Below are 22,854 nucleotides of genomic sequence, written 5' to 3'. Positions count from 1 at the left end.
TGTCCCTCACTTAGGAACACTGAGGCAAAGAACTCGTTGAGGAGTTCAGCCTTGTCCCCTCTGTCTGTCACCAATTGTTTCTGCCCATTTAGCAGGGGTCCTATTCCTCCCTGGGCCTTCCTTTTACTCCCAATATATCTAAAAAACAATTTCTTGTTGTCTTTTACTTGGGTTGCCATCCTCAGCTCCATGGCAGCTTTGGCCCGTCTAACTGCCTCCCTACAAGCACGAGCAGAGGAGGTATATTCATCTTTGGTGATCTCTCCCGGTTTCCACTTTTTATGTGCTCCCCTTTTGTCCCTTAGGCTGCCCTGGTTGCATGCGCAACCCAAGGGTGAAAGGGAGCATGTGCAGCACCAAAAACCCTCGATCACTGGACAGAGGTGCTGCTCAGAGTCAGGGAGGCAGACAAGGAGATGTGGAAGAGGGGGATCCACCTTCCCGTGCCAGCACTCCCAGCACCAGCCAGTCTCCTCCATGCCAGCCGCTGCCAATGTGGACCAAGGGCATGTCTTCAATGTAGGGGTCCAGAGGCACCAGGCCCCAGCCTTGGGCAGGTAGTGCTGAGGCTTCGGTGGCTATCTATGTCACCAAGGATGTGGAGCTCCTGGACTGTGACCCCTCGGCCTATCAGGCAACATGTGGCAAGATCTGGCCACGGTTGCCTGGGAACACCTGTCCTGTCCACCAGCCAGCGTTCTAAGCAAGAGGGTGTACAGCACTGCTGGGGATGTAGTTGCACTCCACTGCACCTCCTTAGATCCTGGTTTGGTGGAGCAGCTGGTGTCCCTCAAGGTGAATCTCCTGCTGCTGGGGTTCCCCAAGCTGCATGTGCAAACAAAGGGAGTGCTGGAGGCAGCACTTAACTGCATCACCAGCCATCAGGGAAAGAACATCTCCCTGCTGAGCTCCCGTGCCAGGATGAACTTGGAGATATGGGCTGGGGTTATGGGGAAGGAGGTCCCAGGTCCTGGGCACGACCTAAAACTGCATCCTGTCAGAGATGGGAGGCCTGGTAGGACTGCCGGTGGCATGGCAGCCCCCAAGAAGTGCCAGGACTACAAGCCTCCCTGGTGACAGGTGGGTAGGAGGCACTTTATAACCTCCAGCCACCACATGCACGTAGTCCCAGCTAGGGAAAGCCCAGATCTGTAAAATCTTTGAGAGGCCTGAGGCTTTCTGGTTACAGTGGAGTTGTGAAGTTCCAGCTGAGTTTAGCTGCCTGGGATGCCATCTGTGAGGCATACGCTGCAGTGTTAGGGGAGGTATGGAGCTGCAGAACAGATGTATGTCACCCCTAAACTGGCAGCCTCCCACCTGGGAAACTTCTGAATCAGTTTTCCATCAAGGCATGGCAGTCAATAGAGGGGCAGGCAGCAGTCCCAGAAACAGGTAGGCAGGCAGAGATCTAGCCAGCACTGAGAAGGCCCCCCATTACAGGCTACCATCCCTACTGGTTTCATCTCACTGTGCCTTACAAACCACTTTTCATAGATGAGCCTATGAACTTCACTTCATCAACCTCCTAGATATTAGTGCTGTGCGAAGCTCTGGGTGCTGATTTGATCCAGAGGAGATTTGGCGGCCAAATCTCCAAATCTGAATCGAATTGGGGACTAATAAAAAGGTCCGAATCGATTCAGAGTTCTCTGAATCTTCAGAAAAGATTTGGAGAGCTTCCATGATTCAGATAGTCCCCGGTGGCTACAGCACGGAGCTGCAGCTCAACTCGGAGCTGGTAAATAGCGGGCAAGGGAGGGAACCATGGGGGAACCCCTGCCAGCCCCCAGCCCCTGCCTGCTCCCCTAGTCCCAGCCCCACCCCAACCTTGTCTGCTCCCCTGCCCACCCCAGCTCCAGCTGCTTTAAAAAAGCCCCAACTCACTGGGTGCTGCCAGGCAGGGGGTGATCCTTCTGCCCCCCACTCTTCGCGAGCTGCCCCCCCCGCCCCCCCGGCTGCCCTGCCTGCCCCAGCTCTGGCCCTTTAAGAAAAAAATAAACAAACAAACGAACAAAACAAAACAAAAAACTCGAGAAAAAAAACCCTTGAGGTTCGTGGAAGAGCCCCCCATGTGGCACAGGGATTACTCCCCCACCAGGCAGGAACAGTGAGTATGGGGTTCTTTGGATGTTTTTTTTTCCCTTAAGGGCTGGAGCCATGGCAGGCAGGGCAGCCATGGCGGGGCTGGGGGAGCCAGGGGCTCGTGCAGAGCTTCCCATGCAGCGTGGGGATCACCTCCCCACCCGGCAGCATCTTGTGAGTCAGGGCCATTTTTCCCCCCCCAAAGTGCCGGGAGCTGGGGCAAGGCAGGGCAGCCAGCCATTGCCAGGCTAGGACAGCAGACGGGGGATGGGCCTTCCTGATTCGGCAGCAGCTGAATCTCTGAATCAGATTCGGCTAAAATCGATTTGGGACAGTGATTCGAATCACCAAATCGAATCACTGTCCCCGAATCGGCCGACTCCAAATCCAATACTAGCCGCTTCACACAGGCCTACTAGATACAGAAACTCATTGACTCAATATAAACACTGGATTTATGATGCACTATAACCTGCCCGATATTTGACGCCCCAGGTACCTCTTCACTTTTACCTGCTACTTCTCCATTCCCCCCTCCCCATGCCCCCAGCCTGCCCTTTACCCCGACACCTCAATTTACATTTTCACTGACTGCATTGCTTGCCAGCCTCTGGCTTCTTTACTAATCATTCCATTCAGCATCTAGATGATTCCTCAGCCCGACAAAGTGTTTTTAAACTCAAAAGCTTGCTATGATATATTTCTCCAACTATTCAGTTGGTCTAATAAAATATATCAGAGGTACCCTCCACTGGTCCATGCTGGGGCCAGGACCCAAAGCAGGGTCAGAGGGCCAGGGGCTCACTGCAAGGAATGCCTAGAGCAAGAGGCCTGGGATTCCAAATGGCCTGAAGGTGGGGCCAGGGCCTAAGGGAGAGCCAAAGGTCCCAGAGAGGGGACCACAGCTGGAGGGGGTGAAGGATGCAATGTGTGAGGCATCGGCTGCCGTTTAGGGAAGGTATGGAGCTGCAGAATGGATGTCACCCCACGACACCTAAATGGGCAGCCTCCAACCAGAGAAACTTCTGAATCTGTGTTCCATCAAGGCATGGCAGAAGAAAGAGGGGTGGGCAGTTGGCCCAGAAACAGATGAGCAGGTGGAGATCTAACTGGCTCCAGAAAGGCCCCGTTACAGGCTACCATCCCTGCTGGTTTCATCCTGCTGTGCCTTAACACACACAGGTCACGAGTTTTGCTTTCAGACGGTTGAGGTGCATTTTCCCAGAAACCACTGCACCTATCTCCTTGAAATTTAGCAGGATTCCTGCCCTCAGAAGGGACTACCATCCCTGCTGTTTTCATCCAAATCTGCTAAAAGGTGACAAAGTTATAGGTATTTCAGTGATTCCCCATTATAGTCTATGGCCAAATCACCAAATCTCTCCGAGACAGGGATCCAAATAAAATCACTGTCCTCCGAATCAGCTGAATCTGAATCGAATACTTCCCTATTCTCACAGACCTAATACCTAGTGTAAAAAGACTAAATCACAGCAGGTTGCCTAAAGATAGGGATGGAAAGTAATCACCAACAGTCTGCAATTTTACAGAAAGTACTGAACATCTAATTATGAGTTTTTTCCACCACCTTTGTCACAAGTGAAGAAACACTTCAAATTCTGCTGTCTCAACTGCCAGATCAATCTAACTAGCAATCTTCTAAAGTGAAGTAATTAAACCATGCAAGTACTCAAGGTGAAACACTTACCTGTCCATGCCATGCATAGTGCAAAATGATGGCAGAGTTGGGGTGATTGCCAAGAAAAATTGGCATAAGCGTGGAGATGAGCTCATGGCGCAAGGTATGCCAGGAAGTGTTGATCTGTAATAAGGCCAATACCAACATATCTGGGCAGTGCTTGATAGGAAAACTGAAGAGCTGCTTAACCTGCTCATACTGCCCCACCTCTGCCAAACGCAACAAGGATTCGATCAAATCCAGGCTCTTCCTAACAAAAACAAAAGTTACAAACTAATTGACTAACAGGATCCTGACTGACTAAGCCTTAAGTGTCAATGACATGCTGATATGATATAATGCCAGTTATAAATAAGTGAACTGCTTTCAAGTGCTACAGTTCATTATGCACTTTTGGCCATGCACCAAGAAAATTATGGACAGATTAGTAATTAAACTTTGTTTATACAACTGTGTAAAAGAGGCTAAGAATCAGCTACTCCCTTGAAAAAGAGGGCGGATTAAGGGGCATTAGCGGAGGGGGGGGGGGGAGATGCCCCTCCCCAACTCCAATGTTTCAGGTTGAATATTCAACAACTCCCTCTGCTCAGCGCACAGAATCTGCCAAAATACATTAGCTCTCTGGAAATTTCGTCCTAAAGGAATCCAGTGAAAACAACTGGCAGCCTGCTTTTCAAGTGTTACCATGGGTGTACACAGGAAATGTTCTGACAATGAAAGAGCCAGTTACATGTAAAACAGGTATTTAGTGGCTGATCTGCTAGAACATGCATGTAGCTCCAAATAGACCAAATGATTTAAAAACAAAGCCACAGCAAAAGTAATCATATTCTCAGACAATAGAAATAAACACAGTTGCATGAGATTTACCAGGTGGCAATTTCTCGATTGTCATCCTCTGGTGGCGCTTTAAGGATGTCTGTGGCAACAGTATGACAGGGGTAGTCAGCAAAACAGAAGATCTCTGGATTTATGAGAGAATGCTGAATGAAGGAGAGCTATAACAAAATAATAATAATAAAAAAGTTACTTTAGAGCCTCAGGCAAGTTATAGCCTCCTTTGCCACTATACACGATACTGAGATTTTTCTAAAGAACTTCTAATCAACACAACAGCAGAATAGAACCAAAGGTTACTATGTGATGTGTTTTGTGCCAAACTAGATTTCTCTAAAGAATGAAAATGTACTCCTAACATCATTTTCTTTGTTACAAATATAGCTGTCAGAGGATTTGGTTACAAAGTAATCTAGTTTGTCCGCAAGGCTGAGCATTAACTTTATTTCCTCAGATAAAGACCTCAAAATAAAGTAGTTATGGAACAGGTCTGGTCTCATCCACATTACAAATTGGAAGTGTACTAACTGCACTACTTAAAAAGAAGGAATCAATGCAGATGAACCCTTCAGCTTTGACCATATGCTATAACCCTTACCCTTCTAAGTAGCCACAAGCAGAACACCCCACAGGCTGCACCAGGGAGAGCCAAATACCCCTGGCTGCACATCATGCCCACACCTTCATCCCCACTGCTGTGCCCTGCACACACAGCCCCAAGCTCACTCAGCCACCTTGGTGCACTGTGCTAACCCTTCCAGCAAGGACAACCAACGAAAGCCAGAGGGAGTGGGAGCAGCCGTGCCTGCTGTTACAGCCAACAGCCGGAACAATGGGGGGGGGGGGGGGGGGGGGGGGGGGAAGGGGGAAGAGAGGCAAGGGGAGCGATGATCACATACGGCCCATGGGCGACCAGTTGGACAGCTCCGAGAGAAAACTAGTTATACAACTGTAAATCCAGCTGCAGTTCAGTTATGGGCCAAGGAGGTGTAGTCACTCCAGGAAAGTTCAGGAAAATAAATAAAACAGATTTAGCTTTCTATTAGTTCTATTGTTTGATTGGTCTTGTACATATCAGCTGCATTTTTCACTACCTACCTCAATGTTTTCAGTCTCAGAAAAGGTACCAAAAACCAGCAGCATCATAACTGTTAAAGGTTTGCTACATAAGTTGCTAACAGCATTACAAACTTTGGGAAGAGCTGCCAAAACAAGCTTACCTGGCCCTCTGCATGTTTCCAAGGCCTATATATGAGATCAACTGGGAAGACTTCCATGCCTAGCCCTCTCTGGATGCCAAACACCACAATCTGCAGACCCTTGTTGTCACGGATTTGAAACCCTGGGTGGTCCAACTCATAGGTTACTTCCTTGAAGTTCAAACTAGGATTCTGCAATTAGCAAAAGACAAAACACTCAGTATCAACAAAAATTTCCCATACTTCCCATGAAAACCCTGTGGCATAAATACTGCAGTTAATAGAAATGTCTGTCCAACTTATTTACAAAGTGAAGAAACCTGGTTTAAAATCAGCTTACTTAGCTTAGACTGTTATTCAAATATATTCTAGGTTAGTTATGTCTAGGGCTAGGTCTTATTCCTCCACTAAATGTTAAATGGGGACAGAACTCAACAGCAGGAGAGAGAAGATACCCAGTGGATTCTTCTCCTTGATATGCACACTTGTCACTCCTTCCAGGGAGCTCTCTTTTGCTCTGCAACCTGAGGAAGCAGAGTCTGACCTCTTATGAGGCAAAACTTAACGTTTTGTGGCAAGCTCTCCAGCAAGACTGCTTCCAAAAAAGAAAAAGCTTTCTATGCTGGTTTTTGAAGTTAAGCTATGATGTGAAATTCCCCTCAAATTAACAAAGCATTCCTGAGTTCTGATAATCAAAACTGAAGAAGTACAGTTGTTAAAAAGCACCTTGGAAAAGCAAGCCTGGATCTGAGAATAAGTTAGTTACCAAGATGCAGTTCTCCAGGCTTGCTGCTCCTATTTTTAAGTCATGACACCTCAGACCTGAATGGGGTCTCCCTGGGCTTGTGATTCCAGGCCAGTGATTCCACAATCGCACGTACCCAAGGAATCCCCTAAATTACCACTCCAAATCCACACACAGTCACAGGAGGAAATACACAAGAGCACAAAGATCACCCTTTAAAATGTCATACATAAAAAAAGTGGCTGGAAAGGAGAAGAAAGGCCATGCCAATATAACAGTCAGCACGGAGGAAAGCCACTCATCTTAAATTCACATGGGGGTGGGGGGGAGAGAAACACGACGGGACGACAGGTGGCTGTTGAGGCTGACTAGCTCTGAACCTGGGTTGGAGCCAGCTGGACCCACAGCAGCTACCTACCTCCAGCTCTGATTGCCCTCTGCAGCTTCTGTCCCCACCCCCCCTGTTCCTTTCCCACCTCTTACTGCCAGGCATAGCTCAGCTCCAAAGCTAGAACTGCCCCCTGTGTACTAAGCACAAGCAAACCCATTTCCCTGCCTAGCCAATCAATCAGCAACACCACCACTTCTGCGTGCCCCAGCAAGGGTTGTTTCCATGTGCTGTGCTCCAGGAGGGAACAGTCTGAGCAGCATCTGACAGTAAAAGGGATAGGAGAGAGTAGAAAAAGAGGGAATCAGTGGAAGCTTGTGGACATGACAGCAACAAATTTGAAAAAAACCCCAAACAATTAAAAAAGGTACTGCTTTTCCTTTCATTTACTAATGTAGACCAATTTCAAAGAAGGATGTAACAAAGAGGAAAAAAAAAAAAAAGGAGTGGACTATATATAACAAGGCTGAACTTCTGCCATCTTAATAAGAAAAGGAACTATGAAGCAAGTTTAACATGCTCTCTAATCATGAAAAAAACTGGAAGAAACATCCTGAAAGCTTTTAAGTTCTGGAGAACCAAGACACTTATATGTTAACTACTGAACTGCCCATGAAGAATGACAAGGCTTTTTTTTTTTTTGGGGGGGGGGGGGGGGGGCGCGATTGTTTTTTGTTGTGGGGGGGGGGGGGGGGGGTGCAGCACGCAACAGCGCTTTGTCCCCTCCACCACCAAGTTTGAGAGTTTCAAACGTTCCCCTGCAACCTCCACTGCTTCTGGCCCTGCAACACCCCCACCCCGTGTTTGGGGGTCTGTCTGTATGGAGCACTGATTGGTTGTTTCAGTAAGCGTTGTAATTGGCTGCCGAAACAACCAAATCCGAGTGCTCCAAGAGCATTATGGACAGACAGACTAAGCCCTTTATATATAGAGAATTTTATTCAAAGTGCATGACTAGACTGAAAGAACTACAGGAAACCCTCTCTATTCATGAACTCCAGATTCATGGACTCAAATATTCATGGGGGAGGGCAGAGCCGGGAAGCGGGCGGAGAGCGAGCGCCAGGGACGTGGAGGGAGGTGGTGGCAGCATAGACATCTCCCCCAGCAGTAGTGCTCGGGGAGGGGGTGGAGATGTCAGTCCCCAGGCACTGCAGGGAAGCCCTGGGGATAGGGAGGATGGCGGTGGCACCTTTGCCGCCGCCGCTGGAAGCAGCCACAGTGGCACTCAGGGGGGAAAAGCGTTGGTCCCCAGATGCTACAGGGGATCCCTGTCAGTATTTGTGGATTTCACCGTTTGCAGGGATCTCCAGAACATATTCCCAGCGAATAGCAAGGGTCTCCTGTACTCGGATTTTATTTCTTTCAGAAAATTACCAGCCACCATCTTTATTTTCAGTCTTAGACACACTGAGATGGGCAAGGAAAAAAAAAAAACTCAGCTGCAGGTGTATAGATTAGAAAACAACAAGGGAAGAGAAGAGACTGAAAACCTGAAACACAAATTTGCTTCCTGGACAAAAGAAGAATAGCACCTAGAGATTTGTCAACATGCTGTTTGAAATTTAAGCATGTCACAAAGTGACAACTTCTCTACTGAGCCTGGCATTTGCTACATAAAGAGTTTTACAATGAACAGTTTCTTCAAATTAGTTAAAAGAACATAAGCAAAGGCTCGGACCCAAGGTCAAGCAGAAAAGAATCCTATTTGGTAATTATGGGAAGGTTATGCATTTCTTTCTATTTACTTATTTTTATAAACCATGCTGCTATTTATGCTGAACAAGCCTACTTAGTCCCCGATTATACATTAATTCAATATTCAGTTTTATACAGTATCTGCTGCACCTGGGTGGGCCACAGATGGCCCAATTAATTACCCAATACACAGTATGCAAGAATGGAGTATCCGGTGCACTCCTTACAAGAATTACTACGTGCGAGGTAGCAGAATGCGAGGTAGTAGATGAAACAGTTTCGCATCCTATTGACACAGTTTCGCATCCTATTCTCATAGGGAAGCTAGCAGGCTGTGGAATGGACGTCTACAGAGTCAGGTGGGTGGCCAACTGGCTCAGGGATTGCACCCAGAGAGTGGTGCTGGACGGGTTGTTCTTGTCCTGGAAGGAGGTGGGCAGTGGGGTCCCGCAGGGTTCAGTCCTTGGACCGGTGTTATTTAATATCTTCATCAGCGATTTGGACGAGAGTGCGTAGAGCACCCTAAGTTCGCAGATGATACCAAGTTATGGGGCAAAGTTAACACACCGGAGGGGAGGAAGCAGACAAAGGCCGACCTGAACAGGTTGGATCAATGGGCGGAACGAAATAGGATGTAATTCAACAAAGATAAATACAAGGTACTCCATCTAGGAAGGAGGAATCCCCAGCACACCTCTAGGTTGGGGGATGACCTCCTCAGCAGCAAAGCGGCTGAGAGAGATCTTGGAGTCATAGTTGACTCCAAGGTGAACACGAGCCGGCAGTGTAACGAGGCCATCAACAAGGCCAACTGCATCTTGTCGTGTATTAGCAGATGCATGACCAACAAATCAAGGGACGCGATGCTCCCCCTGTATGTGGCATTGGTCAGGCCGCAGAGTACTGTGTCCAGTTTTGGCCGCTGCACTTCAACAGGGACACGGAGAATCTGGAGAAGGTTCAGAGGAGGTGCGCTCACATGATTAGTGAAAGACCCTACAAGGGGAGCTTGAGAGATGTGGATCTCTTCAGCCTTCACAAGAGACGTCTGAGGGAAGACTTTGTAGCCACCTATAAGTTTATCAAGGGAGGACAACAGGGAATTGGTGATGTGCTATTTACCAGAGCACCCCAGGGGGTAACTAGGAATAATGGATGCACACTAGTGGAGAGCAGATTTAGGTTAGACATTAGGAAGAAATGTTTTATGGTAAGGGTGGCCAGAATCTGAAATGGGCTTCCAAGAGAGGTGGCACCATCACCTAACTTGGAGGTCTTCAAGAAGATACTTGATAGTCACCTGGCTGGGGTCATCTCACCTTGGTCCTCTTTCCTGCCAGAGGCAGGGGGTTGGACACAATGATCCATTGTGGTTCCTTCCAACGCTACAATCTATGAAGATTATATGCAATATTTGACAACTGGTATGAAATTCTCTAGACTACGCTATATGCATCACAAACCATACTGCCTGTTAAATATTGACCACTATTGCTTAATTACATAAGCAGACTGTATTATTAGCTCCAAGAAAACATTCAAAACAAAAATCAAAGTGCAGATTCTGTAACTTTGCTCACTAAGCCTCCTACAGGCCCTGAAGATTAGGCACTTGAACGCTTTTCATTTCCTGTAGTGCTCTACTCTGTTCAAATGAAACAAAAATGCATTTCAGTTTAGATGTGCTGGTACTCTGCACTCCAGAAACAAACCAACCAACGTGCACTATTACTGTAATGCTGGTATGCTTTCAACACAAGGTTTGTGACCATATTGTTATAAGCTTCCTTTCAGAAATGATGTTAAAAGCAAGATATTCATAAACTTACCAACTCTTTAAGAACATCTATTAAAACCTCCACATTCCAGGTGTGAGCTTGTGTTCCATCACTTTTGTCCTTCCCATCACTCCAGATCCCACTGCCAGGAGCCGAGATGGACTGTAAATTAAATGCACGTGATCAGTTACTAGTAAAAAAAAAAAAAAAGTTTAGGAACTTCCTGCATTTCAAGGAAGAGGAATTAAACAAGCTAGCAAGAATAACAAAATGTGCATTTTTGATAGTAGCATTTATCCAAGAATCAGAGCATTTACTTCAGTAAGGTAAGACCTATCCATAGAATAGACATGAAATGTAAAACATGGCACAGGATGACTGCCTTAACAGCAATTCTGTGGTGGAACCATGGCTCAGTTCCAGGATCTCCTACTGTGCCCCCTGGGAGGATTGGGGGGGGGGGGGGGGGTGAATATTCTGCTCATTAAAATGCAAATATATATAAAAAAATTATCATCAGTATTTAAACAGCTCACTTACTTGTAATGGAATACCATCTGTCAACCCTGAATGAGTTCGGGCCATCATTCCCAAAACTCTGGCAACCTGAGAAGCAGTGACCTCCCGCACACCAAACTGCATGATTATATTGCGACATTCTTCAACACTAAAAATATAATCAGAAGAAACAGATGCTGGCTTTAGTATCCATCTAAGTTTCAGACAGCATTACACAAGGAAGGAGAGTTACACAGATATATAGCAAAACAGTGAAAAAAAACCAACTGTTTGAAACCCAGTATTGTGCACAGTACAGGAATACAAAACTGCAATCAACTCAGAAGTAGTAATAGAGTAAGAGATTGTAGCTGTGATGGTCCAGAGACTGTATAATGCAAAAGTTTTTTGTGATGTCTTCCACTGGATCTTCTCTCAAAGGATCAAGATTATAAACCCTATGGAAAACAGTGCAAGGGCACCCTATATGCTAATATTTTCTTTCTTAAGGCCAATGTCACTTATAATGACACTCATCAATTGATATTCCAGGCTCTGTCAGTTAACTTCTAAAATGCCTCATGCCAGAAAAGCAAGCACAACAGGCAGAGTTAAGAAAGCAAATTAAGTTGTTTTTCAAAGCTTAAAAAAAGTTTCCCGCCCTGCAAAGTTCGTCGTCAACATGAAGTTAAGATTTCTTAAGTTCTTAATTAGACCAGCAAAAAGTTACGAACTGGAGCCCCTGCCACATGTTACACTTCAAGGTGCAATTAACCGCTTAATCACATCTTAAATTGGAACCTGGTCACAGGTTAAAACAGTTAATGGTGTCATAAACCAAGGAATGAAACACTAAGTTACTCCACAAAAAGCATGCAAAAGTCTTGCGATTGGTTCTTATCACACCATTAAACTTAATATGTGGCCAAGTACACCCCCCTGGCTGGGAGCCCACAGCTATTGGGATCCCAGGCACAGGGGAGCACCATAAACTCCCTCGGCAGGAAGCCCCACCAGCGGAAGGGACTACAAGCCATCCAGGATGTACCGTGTGCTCCCATAGCTGGGACCCTGTTAACTCATCCAGGCTCCCAGCCATAGGGGTGTGCCATAAGACCCCCAAGGCTGGGAGCTCCGTCACTTGAAGGGGGTTGTTACTTGCCTGTGCAGGGGGAGCTCCGAATTATGATCCCAGGCTCCCCCTGCACCAGCAATAAGGTGTAATGGCATCCAATGTCTGATCCCCCCCAAAAAATCACAGCTTCTGCCATATACATGTGGCAAGGCAGGAAGTTAGACTGTGAGGACTGTAGATCAGATGCCATCATGCCTTTAAAACCTGTATGTCTGGCAGGCGTTTAAGAGAGAGAATTATTAGTATAGGTAAAAAAGCAACTTTAACATATGCTCTAACTGTCCTCTTAATAGGTTTGGGTTGTTGTTTTTTTTAATTCATTTTTAGTAACTGAAATACAAAACTAAATAGCATAAGTGGTGAAGAGTGTTTTATAGCTCACACCAAATCAAAAGTAATATTGCCTTTGAGTACTGTACTTAGGGATAGAATCTATAGTTCCAAACACTTCAAAGAAAAGATTGTTCACTAGAGTGCTAACGTTTTGAACTGCAGAACAACTATTGTCTTGGCTTTTCATAAGCTTTAACATTTAATCACACACATTTTATTTATCATGAGCCTGATTCAAGTGTGCCTTTAAAATGAGCATGTGTGTGCATCACTAGTAGTGGCAAACAGAAGTTACGCATGTGCTCTTGCAAGGCTTTGACAGCAGTACTGATGGAAGGCAGGGTAGGTTTGCACCTTATGACTAACTAAATCAGAGATGCATACCGTAAGTTACCATATCTGATGAAGTAACCCCACTGCTTATGAAAGCTTATTATGCATCTCTGATTTTGTCAGTATGAAATACTAACTTCAGTTCAATTAACATGAGTAACTACCCTTCAGCAAGACTGATACCATCTTCCATCCTTGATTACTACAGTTACAAGATCTGATGCTGATTTACATATACATTGCAGAAGTATGCAGGAGAAAAAACACGATTTATTATATTGTATACCCAAACATGATCCAAAAAGAATATTTTAATGCAATCTTAGTTGCCTCTTTCACTTTCCTGGCAAACACTCCAACCAGTTATTTGTACTACATTAGTAACTTAGAAGCCTTATTGTATAGACAGTTTCAATGTCCTTTGTATTACTTTCTACAAAGTCCATACAGCTATTAGGGCTATGTAAAACTTCGGTCCCTGATTCGATTCGGTGGAGATTCAGCCCAATTTGGTGGCTGAATTGGGATCAAATCAGGAGATCCTTTAATCTCTCTGAATCAAACTGGAACCCTCCAAATCAAATTGGAGAGATTCGGACATAGACACAGCTTTAAATGTTTTTTCTACATACCTCAAGGTACCAGGCTGCTTGTGAATGCTGCGATGCTGGGGCAGATAAAGAGTCCCACAGGAGCTCGGGGGGCTCCCCAGCATGCTCGAAAGTAGACCCAGAAGTGGACCAGAAGCACTTCCAGTCCAACGGGGAGCACACAGGGCCAACCCCCTGAGCCCTCCTGGCTCGATGACTGGTGCCTCCTGGGTTTTGGGGGGCACCTGGGGTCCCCCCGCAGCCGACTGCACCCTCCCAGCTCTGCAAAGTGGCCCCCCAGCAGACCTGGAAGTACTTCCGGTCCGCTTCCAGGTTCGCCACCGAGCACATGGGGGACCCCCCCGTGCTCCTGGGGGACCCTCCACCCACCCCAGCATCGCAGAATTCACGAGCCGCCCCTGGTACCTCAAGGTATGTAGGAAAAACATTTAAAGTTGTGTCTATGGCTGAATTGCTAATTCTCCGAAATCAGCATCAAATCCTCAGATTTGGATTTGACCGAATTGAATTGGGGACAGTGATCCGAATCAACGAACTGAATCACTGTCCCCGATTCATGCAGAATCCAAATCCGAATCAAATTCAGCCCGTTTCACACACCCCTAATAGGTACCCGAAATGTTACTGTGGGGTTCACCAAATCCCTAGAATCTAACAGGCAAATGAACAGAGCTGCAATTTTAACAACTTTGATTAAGATCTATAGGGAGCATAAGAGAAATACAAAACCCAAACATGCCATAAGGATGATGCATGCGTGTTACTGTATTTACTCAGTTAACAGAATGTTCCCCCTGACCTCTCACTTAACATGTAGGGGCAAAAAGTCCCTCGTCTTACAATTAAAGTAAGAGGCAGGAAGGGGAAGGTAGCTGCTCCAGCTTCAGTGCCTCAGCTGCCTTCTTCCCCCCCACCACTTCTGCACTCTCCACCACTCCTCCTCTGCAGCCTCAAGCCCCTGCTGCCCCATCTCCCCATTGTAATGCTTCTCCCTGCCTTCCTACCCCAGACACAATCCTCCATTCCTTTGCCCTGCACCAGCAGACCTCGGCCTTGCTTCTGCCTGGAGCATGTGCTCCACCCTGGCCTCTCAACAACACTGTCAGCTCCATGCCTCAGCTATGGGGCTATGCTAGAGCCACGCTCCATGCCCCCAGGCTGCAGCAGGAAGGGAGCATGCAGACACTGGAGTAAAAGGGAGAAAAGATGACAGGAAGGGACAGCAAGGACCCAGAGCTGCAGATGGGCAAGTAGGGGCCCGAGGCTACAGGAAGCAGGCACAAGAAGGGGTAAGTTGGGGGAAGGGAGAAGAAAAAAAAAAAAAGCATGGCAGGAGGCAAACCACCTGCCCCCTACCACCTCGTGTTGCACCACTGCTTGCCCCTTTATTGCCCCCCTCATCACTTCTCCCCCCTACTGACTGCAGTAGCAGGGGAGGACAAATTTAAGATGATCCTCCAAAAATCAGATTCTCTATGTGGAAAACTATAATACGTTTATTAAATTTTCTGTGCATATAATTTAATTATTGGGGAAGGGGATCATCTTGTGTTTGGTAAATATGTTAATAGGTCACTTGAAGTTACCATATGTTAAACATATGTTAAAATGGATCCTTACTCACTGTAAACCTAGCACTACAAAGCGTGGCAGACACTGTTTTACTGCCAGTGCGCTGGTTGTATGACTACATTCCACAGATTACTTTAACAATCTACCCCTTGACTATACCATTCACAATACTACACAAAAAGGTTTTCCTACTTGGCATTCAAGAACCCAAGACCAATCCTCATCTGCCCTTCCCTAAATTGGTGTTCTCTAGAGAAAGCTGCCAGAAATCTGTCATAAAAACAGAATTCTCTTAAGGAACTAGAATGAAATATTTAGGACATATATTCTAGCTATTTTCTATTCAAAGGAACTATGTATGGTATGGTGAGATTTTTATGGTAAACTAAAGGATATGGGTACCCCTCTCTTGTTGGTATGTTTTCTCACTTTCAACAGAAGGAAATTCATTCAATTTTCTAACAAACAGCAACCCTAGAAAGTAACATACTAGAATACAAACCAAGAAGAGGATCAAGAGATCTCACATTACTACTTGGCAATAGAAGTTCCAGTGTACTTGGGAATCTTTCTGCTCTCTAAGTTTGTCAAGAAATACATGAAATGGCTCCCAGCCATGCTTAAGAGTGTGAGAGTGTGAGAGAGAGAGAGACAGAGAGAGAGAGACAGAGAGATGGGGTGGGGGGGAAGGGTGTGTGGGGGGAGGGGAAAAAGGGTGTGTGTGAAAGTCTTTACAAACCTTGTACAAAAGCCATAGCCTACTTCTTGCATAAAGTCTGCCAGAGAGCTCTCCATCATGGTTTTGGCTATCCCTCCAGAATCAGGCAGGATCCTGTCCATTAGAATGTCCCGTTTTTCAGGGTATAGAAGTGGTGCAAGCACCACAGGACAGCGCTCTTGGGGAAAATCTAAAAATGAGAGAAAGAGCACATGTGGAAATGCATTACAATGCTCAAGACATTCTACTATAAGAATACTTCCAGTCAAAAATAGTTATTCACAAGCATGTTATGTTCAAGTTAGACTCTGAAATACAAATGACCCTATCACCAATGGCAAACAGATGCAGTGGACCCCTCTCCCCATCTTCAAAAAAAAAAAAAAAAAAAAAAATATATATATGTGCATCTCTACGGACTTTACATAAGAACATAAGAATTGCCGTTTACTGGGTCAGACCATAGGGCCATCTTGCCCACAGTGGCAGATAATGGATACTGAAACAGAGTAAATGGGGCATGACCTGGGTTCCCCCCCACAACTTTCTCTCTTACTTAAAGCCTCCAACATTTAAAGGTTCCATACCATTTCCTTAGTTCTTTTTAGAACTAAGGAGGCATGAGGGGTGAAAAAGATCAAACAAGTCAATTTTAAAAAGTGCAGAGACATCTTATTAAGAATGTTTACCACAAGCCTGGTTCTACAGAAACTCAAAATAGCATCAATTCATATTCCGTGATTTCAACTGACAGCTTCACATAGAGGTAACCCCCGTCGCATAATGTCAATGAAAAAGAAGCCTCACATTCAGCAAAGATGCTAGATATGCTTGTAAAAGTTCCCCTGAATTAGTTTAACATTTATTTCTCAGCATCGCAAAACAGTGAAACAGAACTGAAAGGGGCCTCCTAGGCCTTTGTTAAGACTGATATTTACAATACAGCACATCACCTACTTAGTTTCAATTTACCCATAGGTCTGTGAAAAATTTCCAGCTCTAGGGAAAAAGCAATTACTGTGGATTTGTGCAAGACTACCAATACTGTAAAATATGCAGTAAGTTAACTTTTGTTGCCACCTATAGATTTAAAAGAATGTCTGGCTATCCATAACGAATAGCTCTTTCTTAAAACAAAGCTCCAGAGTGGTGGTGGTGGTAGTGCTGTTAGAAGTCTTAGGTTATCAACTATTTTGCATTACTATGACTGTGAACCAAGACAAAAAAATACTTTTAACATTTGATTTAGAAGTCTAAAAAAAATTGGTTTCACCTAGAATCCCATTTTGTAGACTCAGTGCTACCACCGAGATGACTTGAACTAGTAGCATATCATGACAGCTTACATGGATGTCAACCTTTTTTACAGGCTGCCTGAATGACATTTTACTTACCTCTACGTAATGTTTTAAGGAAAGCGTCAATCTGTTCCTGTCCGACCCCAAAGGCTCCCTTCTGCCCAAAAAGGAGATGAGAGAGGAGAAGGTGCAGGACTTCTATTGCAATATCTTGGAAGCCACCTTCTTGATTTCCACTGACGTCTGCGTCAATGTAAGAGCGCAGAAGATCTGGAAGTTTCTGTTTGATAAACTGAGCCGCTTTAACAAAAAGGGAGAGAGGTTATATTATAACTTGGACATGACCATTAAAAATTAGTACTAAGATTTAGTTTGGTTCTTAACCAATCACTTGTTACTTGGGGTAACTTCCTCCACAGAACTTTGACAGTTGTCTAACATTAGAACTCTTTGTAACCCACCCCTCACAGCCCCACACAGTAAATAAATGGATTTAAATGAATTTTGCAGTATGACTTTAACAGACATAGGCTCTAATAAATAAGAATCAAGGAAACTGAAGTTTGAGTTCATAAAAGATGCCTTGCTTACAGTTACTTGCTTTAAAATGAGCGTGTGGGAGGATCAGGGGCAGAGGACTTGTTGGGGGAATAAGAATAAGAAGAGATTCCAGCTGAAGAGGTTCCACTGATTGCAACTGTAGTAGCAACTTCAGGTAATCCAGACCTCCATGTATTTAACTGGCCAGTTCTTCAAAGTTTGGGGTCTGCATGTAACTGCAGTATTTTATGAACTCTTCACTTACCAAAACCTCTGAGATCTGAGCTGAAAGAGTTCAGTAAAGCAAGACCAAAAATCACCTGTGAATAGGAAAAGCAAAAGACAATGTAGAAGTCATCCTGCATTTAATTTCAGTCAGGTGTGCATTGTATAAGTACTTAACAAATAGTTTGGGAAACAAAAGCTTACTTACCTCTTGAACTTTACTTAATTTGATAACTTTACTCAGTTGGGCAAATAGATGGGGTGAAGGCTTTAGACTCTGCAAGAAAGAGTTAACTGAATAAGAACAGCATATACAGAGCATCCACTTCATATGTCATGCAGCTCAAGTTTTATTTGAAAGAATAATGTACTAAGAGGGGGAATTATGTCCAGCAGATTAGCTCACAAAGACTCTATTGTGTTTAAAATTTAAACCAAAAAATATCTCCAGAGCTACTCTCAGAAAATATAGTAGTACCAACAGCCTAAGTTTACTTCAGTTTTGAATATTATGAGAAAAGTAGCTCTTCTTTGAAGTCTTATAACAGTATTAAAAAAAAAAAAAAAAAAAATCACTAGAGTATAGCCAAACTAATAGATGAATCTAATTTGAATCAAGAGACATAAAAATCACTCCAGAATGGTTTAAACCAGTGATTCTCAAGCAGAGTGCTGGGGAACCCTGGGGTGCTGCCAGATCCTTTGAAGGGTGCTGAAAGGTGTGAGGGGATAAGCAAGGTGTAAAGAGAGATAAGCAGATAAGCTCAGACTTGTCCCTTCTTGAACAATCCCCCATGCCCCCACTGCTCAGTCCCTCTGCAAGGGCGTATGTCCTTGTAATATATACCATTTGTTTTTTTAAATTGATGCCATTAAGGCCCCCTCTACACGTACAGATAAGGATGCAATTGGATCCAATGCATGATCCACATAATCATGCCTCCTGCCATACTACATGTGCATGGCAGGAGGTACAACTGTGGGGTCACTCCTGCCATACTACATGTGCATGGCAGGAGGGACAACTGTGGGGTGGCACGTTATATCCAACCGTACCATATTGCTGGTCAGTGCAGAGGCAGCCTCATCCTGTGCACCCCTGCACCAGCAAGAAGCAGGTTCCCATGGCTGGGAGCCCCCTTTGCTGAGGGGGTTCCAGCTGCAGGGGAGCCATGTGCAGCCAGGACCAAGAGCCCCGTGTGAACTGGGGATTTCACCCTCCCCGCCCCCCAAGCTTGGGGACCACAGCAGCCACAATTCTAGGGCTCAGAGGTTTCATGCTGCATAAGGTATGACCCTGTGGCCGAGAGCCTTGTCAGAAAATTAAAGGTTGATGGCAATCAGCTATAAGAGTTTGTACAAATTTTTTATGTCTAACTTTATAGCTAGTTGAAGCTTTTTATCATGCGATAGCTACCTTGCATGTGTAACTGGTCTCCAGGTCATTGCACAATTAGCCAGTTAATTGAGCAATACCTATAATACACAAAAGTTAAGAAGCAGTGCCTCAATTCCAAAAAGGTTGAAAGCCACTGGTCTAGACACTATCAGACTATAGCTGGAATATGACAAAGTGATAGCCAAGCAGACAGCCAAAACCTTGATCTTTCAAATGAGAAAGCAGCAGCATCTGGTTTCAGCACATAAGGGATTATTATTAGCTAGTTTACACACAACTTTTGGTTTTATAAAGACTTTAGTAAATGGAGACAACTTTAATATAGTTTGGTTTTTAAGCATCCCCATGAAATATCTGTCTGTTGACTGTTACAGCATGCCTCCAGAGCTCAAGGAATTAGTGCCACCACTGCTACTTTCTCCCCCTGTCCCTTCCACCTTCCTCTGCCATAGAATTTAGTCCCCAGAGGTGACTAAAAACCTCTGATTTTGGCAGTGGGAAGGGAGGAAGAGTGAGATGTATCATCTCCCTGGGTTCCAGAGACATGGGAATTTAGGAGCTCTGGCAGTGGCAAAGTCCCATGGGCAAAGCCCCCTACCTCCAATGGCTGGGTCCAGCCCACAGGCCATATATAGATATCCCTGGCCTAATGTAATAGTCTTAAAACAGGTTTAGAAGGTTTAATCAAGTTTGCACTGATGCCAATAAATTCCAGAAAATAAAATACAAGGAATAGTTAAAAACCAGAAAACAAGTTCAGTGGTGGTTTCACAGGAAGAGCACATCAGCATCATTCTAGCTCAGCATTAAGTTGGAACCTACTGTTAAGCACTCCAACACTAGAAACAGCTTTACCCAGTTCACGAAAGACTAGTAACAGGCAACTCCTAAAAGGTACAAATAGCCAGTTTTCCTAGAGGCGAATTCCTGCTTCCACCCCCAGCAAAAATCCTTACAACTATTTCTTGTGCTAGATATTTAGTTTAATGGTGTGCTAACACTCTAAAAACTGACGCAGTCTAATTAAAATAATTCTTTCAGCATAACTCTGCAAACATACAGTTCAGTTCAGAAACCAATCTGATATTTTATTCATGTGACAGTGCCCTTTTTAAAAAAGTATACAAACCTTTTGATAGTGCAATGGATTGTCAATGGCGTAGGACAGTGTTGAGATAAAGTTTGGCTTTGTGATCAGGGATGCACACTCTTGGATCAGAAACTGAGTCTGAAATAATAAAACAACTTTAAAAATAGCTACTACTTTGACATACAATCTTTATCAGTTATTACTTGTCTACTTTTCTCTCCATACAGTAACAAAATCCCAGTCACGTTTTAGTGTCCTTGTGGAGCCTGAATTTAGTATTTTGCTTTCAGATATGATTTTTGTCTGGCAAAATCCAAGTACTTTCATGTCATTAGAATTTGCTTTTCTTAGCTTCTCAAAAGTCATTTGGCAAGGTAAACTGGAAGCACCAAGTCTGGTACTCCATTGGACTTGCCTCAAGCACTTGCAGATATTGCTATAGTTACCATAATCACAAATGAACAGAAGTTATGTATGCCAAGTTAAACAAGGATTCTCCAGAAAGTTCAGGGACAAAAATGAGGGAAAACCCAAAAGCAAGTATGCCCCAGAAGCCAAAGTAGTCTGGAAACAGACTAGGGGCCTGTTACAGCTTCAACAGAACGTGAAAGGTTTGGAGTAAATTAATGCACAGGGTAGAAAAAGATACACAGATTAATAGCATGTGTTTTCTGAAGTATGGTTATTTCAAAGCCAGAGAGCGGCTCTCAGTTTCTCTTATCACTACAGAATCAGCTAAAACAGGAGTTGTCAACCGGGGGTACGTGGAACAGTCCTAGGGGGTATGCATGGAGGGGCGAACGGGGATGGAGTGACGCCATTCGCCATCCCATGCCACTGCCACCTCCCAGGAATAGGGCAGGGGGGGGAGGGGGGGGGGGGGCGCGCCACGCACAAAGGCAGCAGCGCCCCTCTGCAAGCTGCACAGGTGCTGCCTGGCTGGCCAGACACAGGGGAACGAAGAGGGGGGCAGAGCTCTCATGCAGCCACTGCCACCACGTGCAAGTTCCCCCCACCTCCGCACCTGGGGATACAACTGAAAAGCTACACACTGAGGTTTCCAACAAATTTGCTGAAAGGCTTACATTTATCCTGCCTTTGAGCTCAAATGCTGCAGCTCTGCCATAAGCCTATCAAGAGTGTAGTTAGCAATTAACCAAATGCAACATTTACCTGATGGAAATCTTTACCACTGCTTTTACCATCGCCACTGAAATCCACATGTGAGAATAGACAGCGAAGTAAATGCCTGTCTGCCTCGGGACCGTGTCGATTCACAATCTGAAAACCGAAGACAAGACATCCAGCAATTTTAAAAAGAGTTGTCAAGGACACTGATCCTGGATAGGCAGTTTGGATGCTGTAGCCATTTTTTTTTTTTAGTTTGCATAATACAAATGCTAGGCAGAAAGACAGGAAGAAATGAGGACTCTAGACTAATAACTAATCTTGCAAGGTAAGGAGTTAGTCACATTTACAAGTGGAAAGACAATGTAAGAGAAGTTAAATGAAAGCATCATTTAACTACATCTCTCAGGTATTATTTTTGCTTGTGCTTCTGCCCAGGTTAAGATTAAATCAAGCCAATTTAGGAAGAAATTATTTTTTTGTGGGAGTAGCTAATAAATGAAAGGTACTCCCTTGAAATCCTATTGCACTTGGTTATTCACAAGCCACTAACCTGTTACACTGTGTAAGCAATTTTATAGGTAATAAAAAACCCCAAAACACTAAAACCGACCTGGTAAACCAATTTAGATGAACTCCTTAAATAATAACAGACACTCTTGTGTGCTTCTTCTCACCGGTTGTGAAACTTTGTAGTACCTTGCAAGTTCCTATCCTTAAGCATACATTTCATAAAACCCGTATATTTACTCTACAACTTACCTCTTCTGTAGCACTCCATTTCTTTCCAAACTGCAACACTTTTACAAGTTACAGGAGAACCAAAGAGCAAAATTAAGCTATACTTCAAGGAGGTGCAACACACAAAATACAATTCAACTCATCTACAGGATGGAGCTGTGCCTGAGGGCTGTTTATCAATGATGTGGAGTCCAACACAAACCAGAAGCCCCACAGCACAACAGACTTGCACCATCCCATTTCCTACGTGACTTTCACACAGTACAAGAGAACAACATGGGAATATTCATGCTGTGCCAGTACACTTCTCGGTAATTATTCTCCCTCAAGGGCACCAACCTATACATGCCATGTTAGCAGCACACTTGGGCTGGTAGACAGCAACTGCCTCATTCTCTTTACTCCTCATTCTCCTGTTACTTATCCATTTCTGCTGTGCTCTTTACATCAAAGTCTCAGAAAAAGTAGTAAATGTTATTGCTAATCCCTGAATTAGGAGCTTCACTATATGGAACTCTAGATGCCTCAAAATCTCATATAGCTGCATGTGCACATTCTACTTTTGGGGGGCAATCAGTGTTTTAGCTCAAAAACATATTAGATAGATCAGTGGTTCTCAACTTTTTTAGCCTCAAGGGAGCCCTCCCTAACTTTTCTATTGAGCGGCATCCAACTTGAGAATCATTGAGTTAGAATCTAAATTCAGAAAATGTATGGAGGGCTGCCTTGATGCTAAAACAGTTGAGAATATTCATCTAGCTAGTGCCAAGCCATTTTCACACCAGCCGTGCCCCTCAGAGCTGACTG

The 22,854-nt window shown here is 44.6% G+C and overlaps 1 protein-coding gene across 1 annotated transcript in view; it reads right to left on the bottom strand.

Moving 5' to 3' along the window:
* The window catches only part of CNOT1 (CCR4-NOT transcription complex subunit 1), a 94,930-nt gene that overhangs the window by 60,512 nt on the left and 11,564 nt on the right, over positions 1-22,854 (bottom strand). Inside the window, 11 exon segments of the mRNA XM_006020194.1 lie at positions 3,791-4,031; positions 4,652-4,779; positions 5,839-6,009; positions 10,478-10,588; positions 10,967-11,093; positions 15,648-15,816; positions 17,021-17,224; positions 17,730-17,784; positions 17,898-17,966; positions 20,218-20,316; positions 21,352-21,459. Coding sequence (XP_006020256.1) covers positions 3,791-4,031; positions 4,652-4,779; positions 5,839-6,009; positions 10,478-10,588; positions 10,967-11,093; positions 15,648-15,816; positions 17,021-17,224; positions 17,730-17,784; positions 17,898-17,966; positions 20,218-20,316; positions 21,352-21,459 — 1,482 coding nt within the window.

Source organism: Alligator sinensis, unplaced genomic scaffold (assembly GCF_000455745.1).
Source record: "Alligator sinensis unplaced genomic scaffold, ASM45574v1 scaffold203_1, whole genome shotgun sequence".
In the NCBI taxonomy this organism is placed as follows: Eukaryota; Metazoa; Chordata; order Crocodylia; family Alligatoridae; genus Alligator; species Alligator sinensis.
Note: the sequence above shows the minus strand (reverse complement) of the source record. Positions and strands in the feature narration are given on the sequence as shown.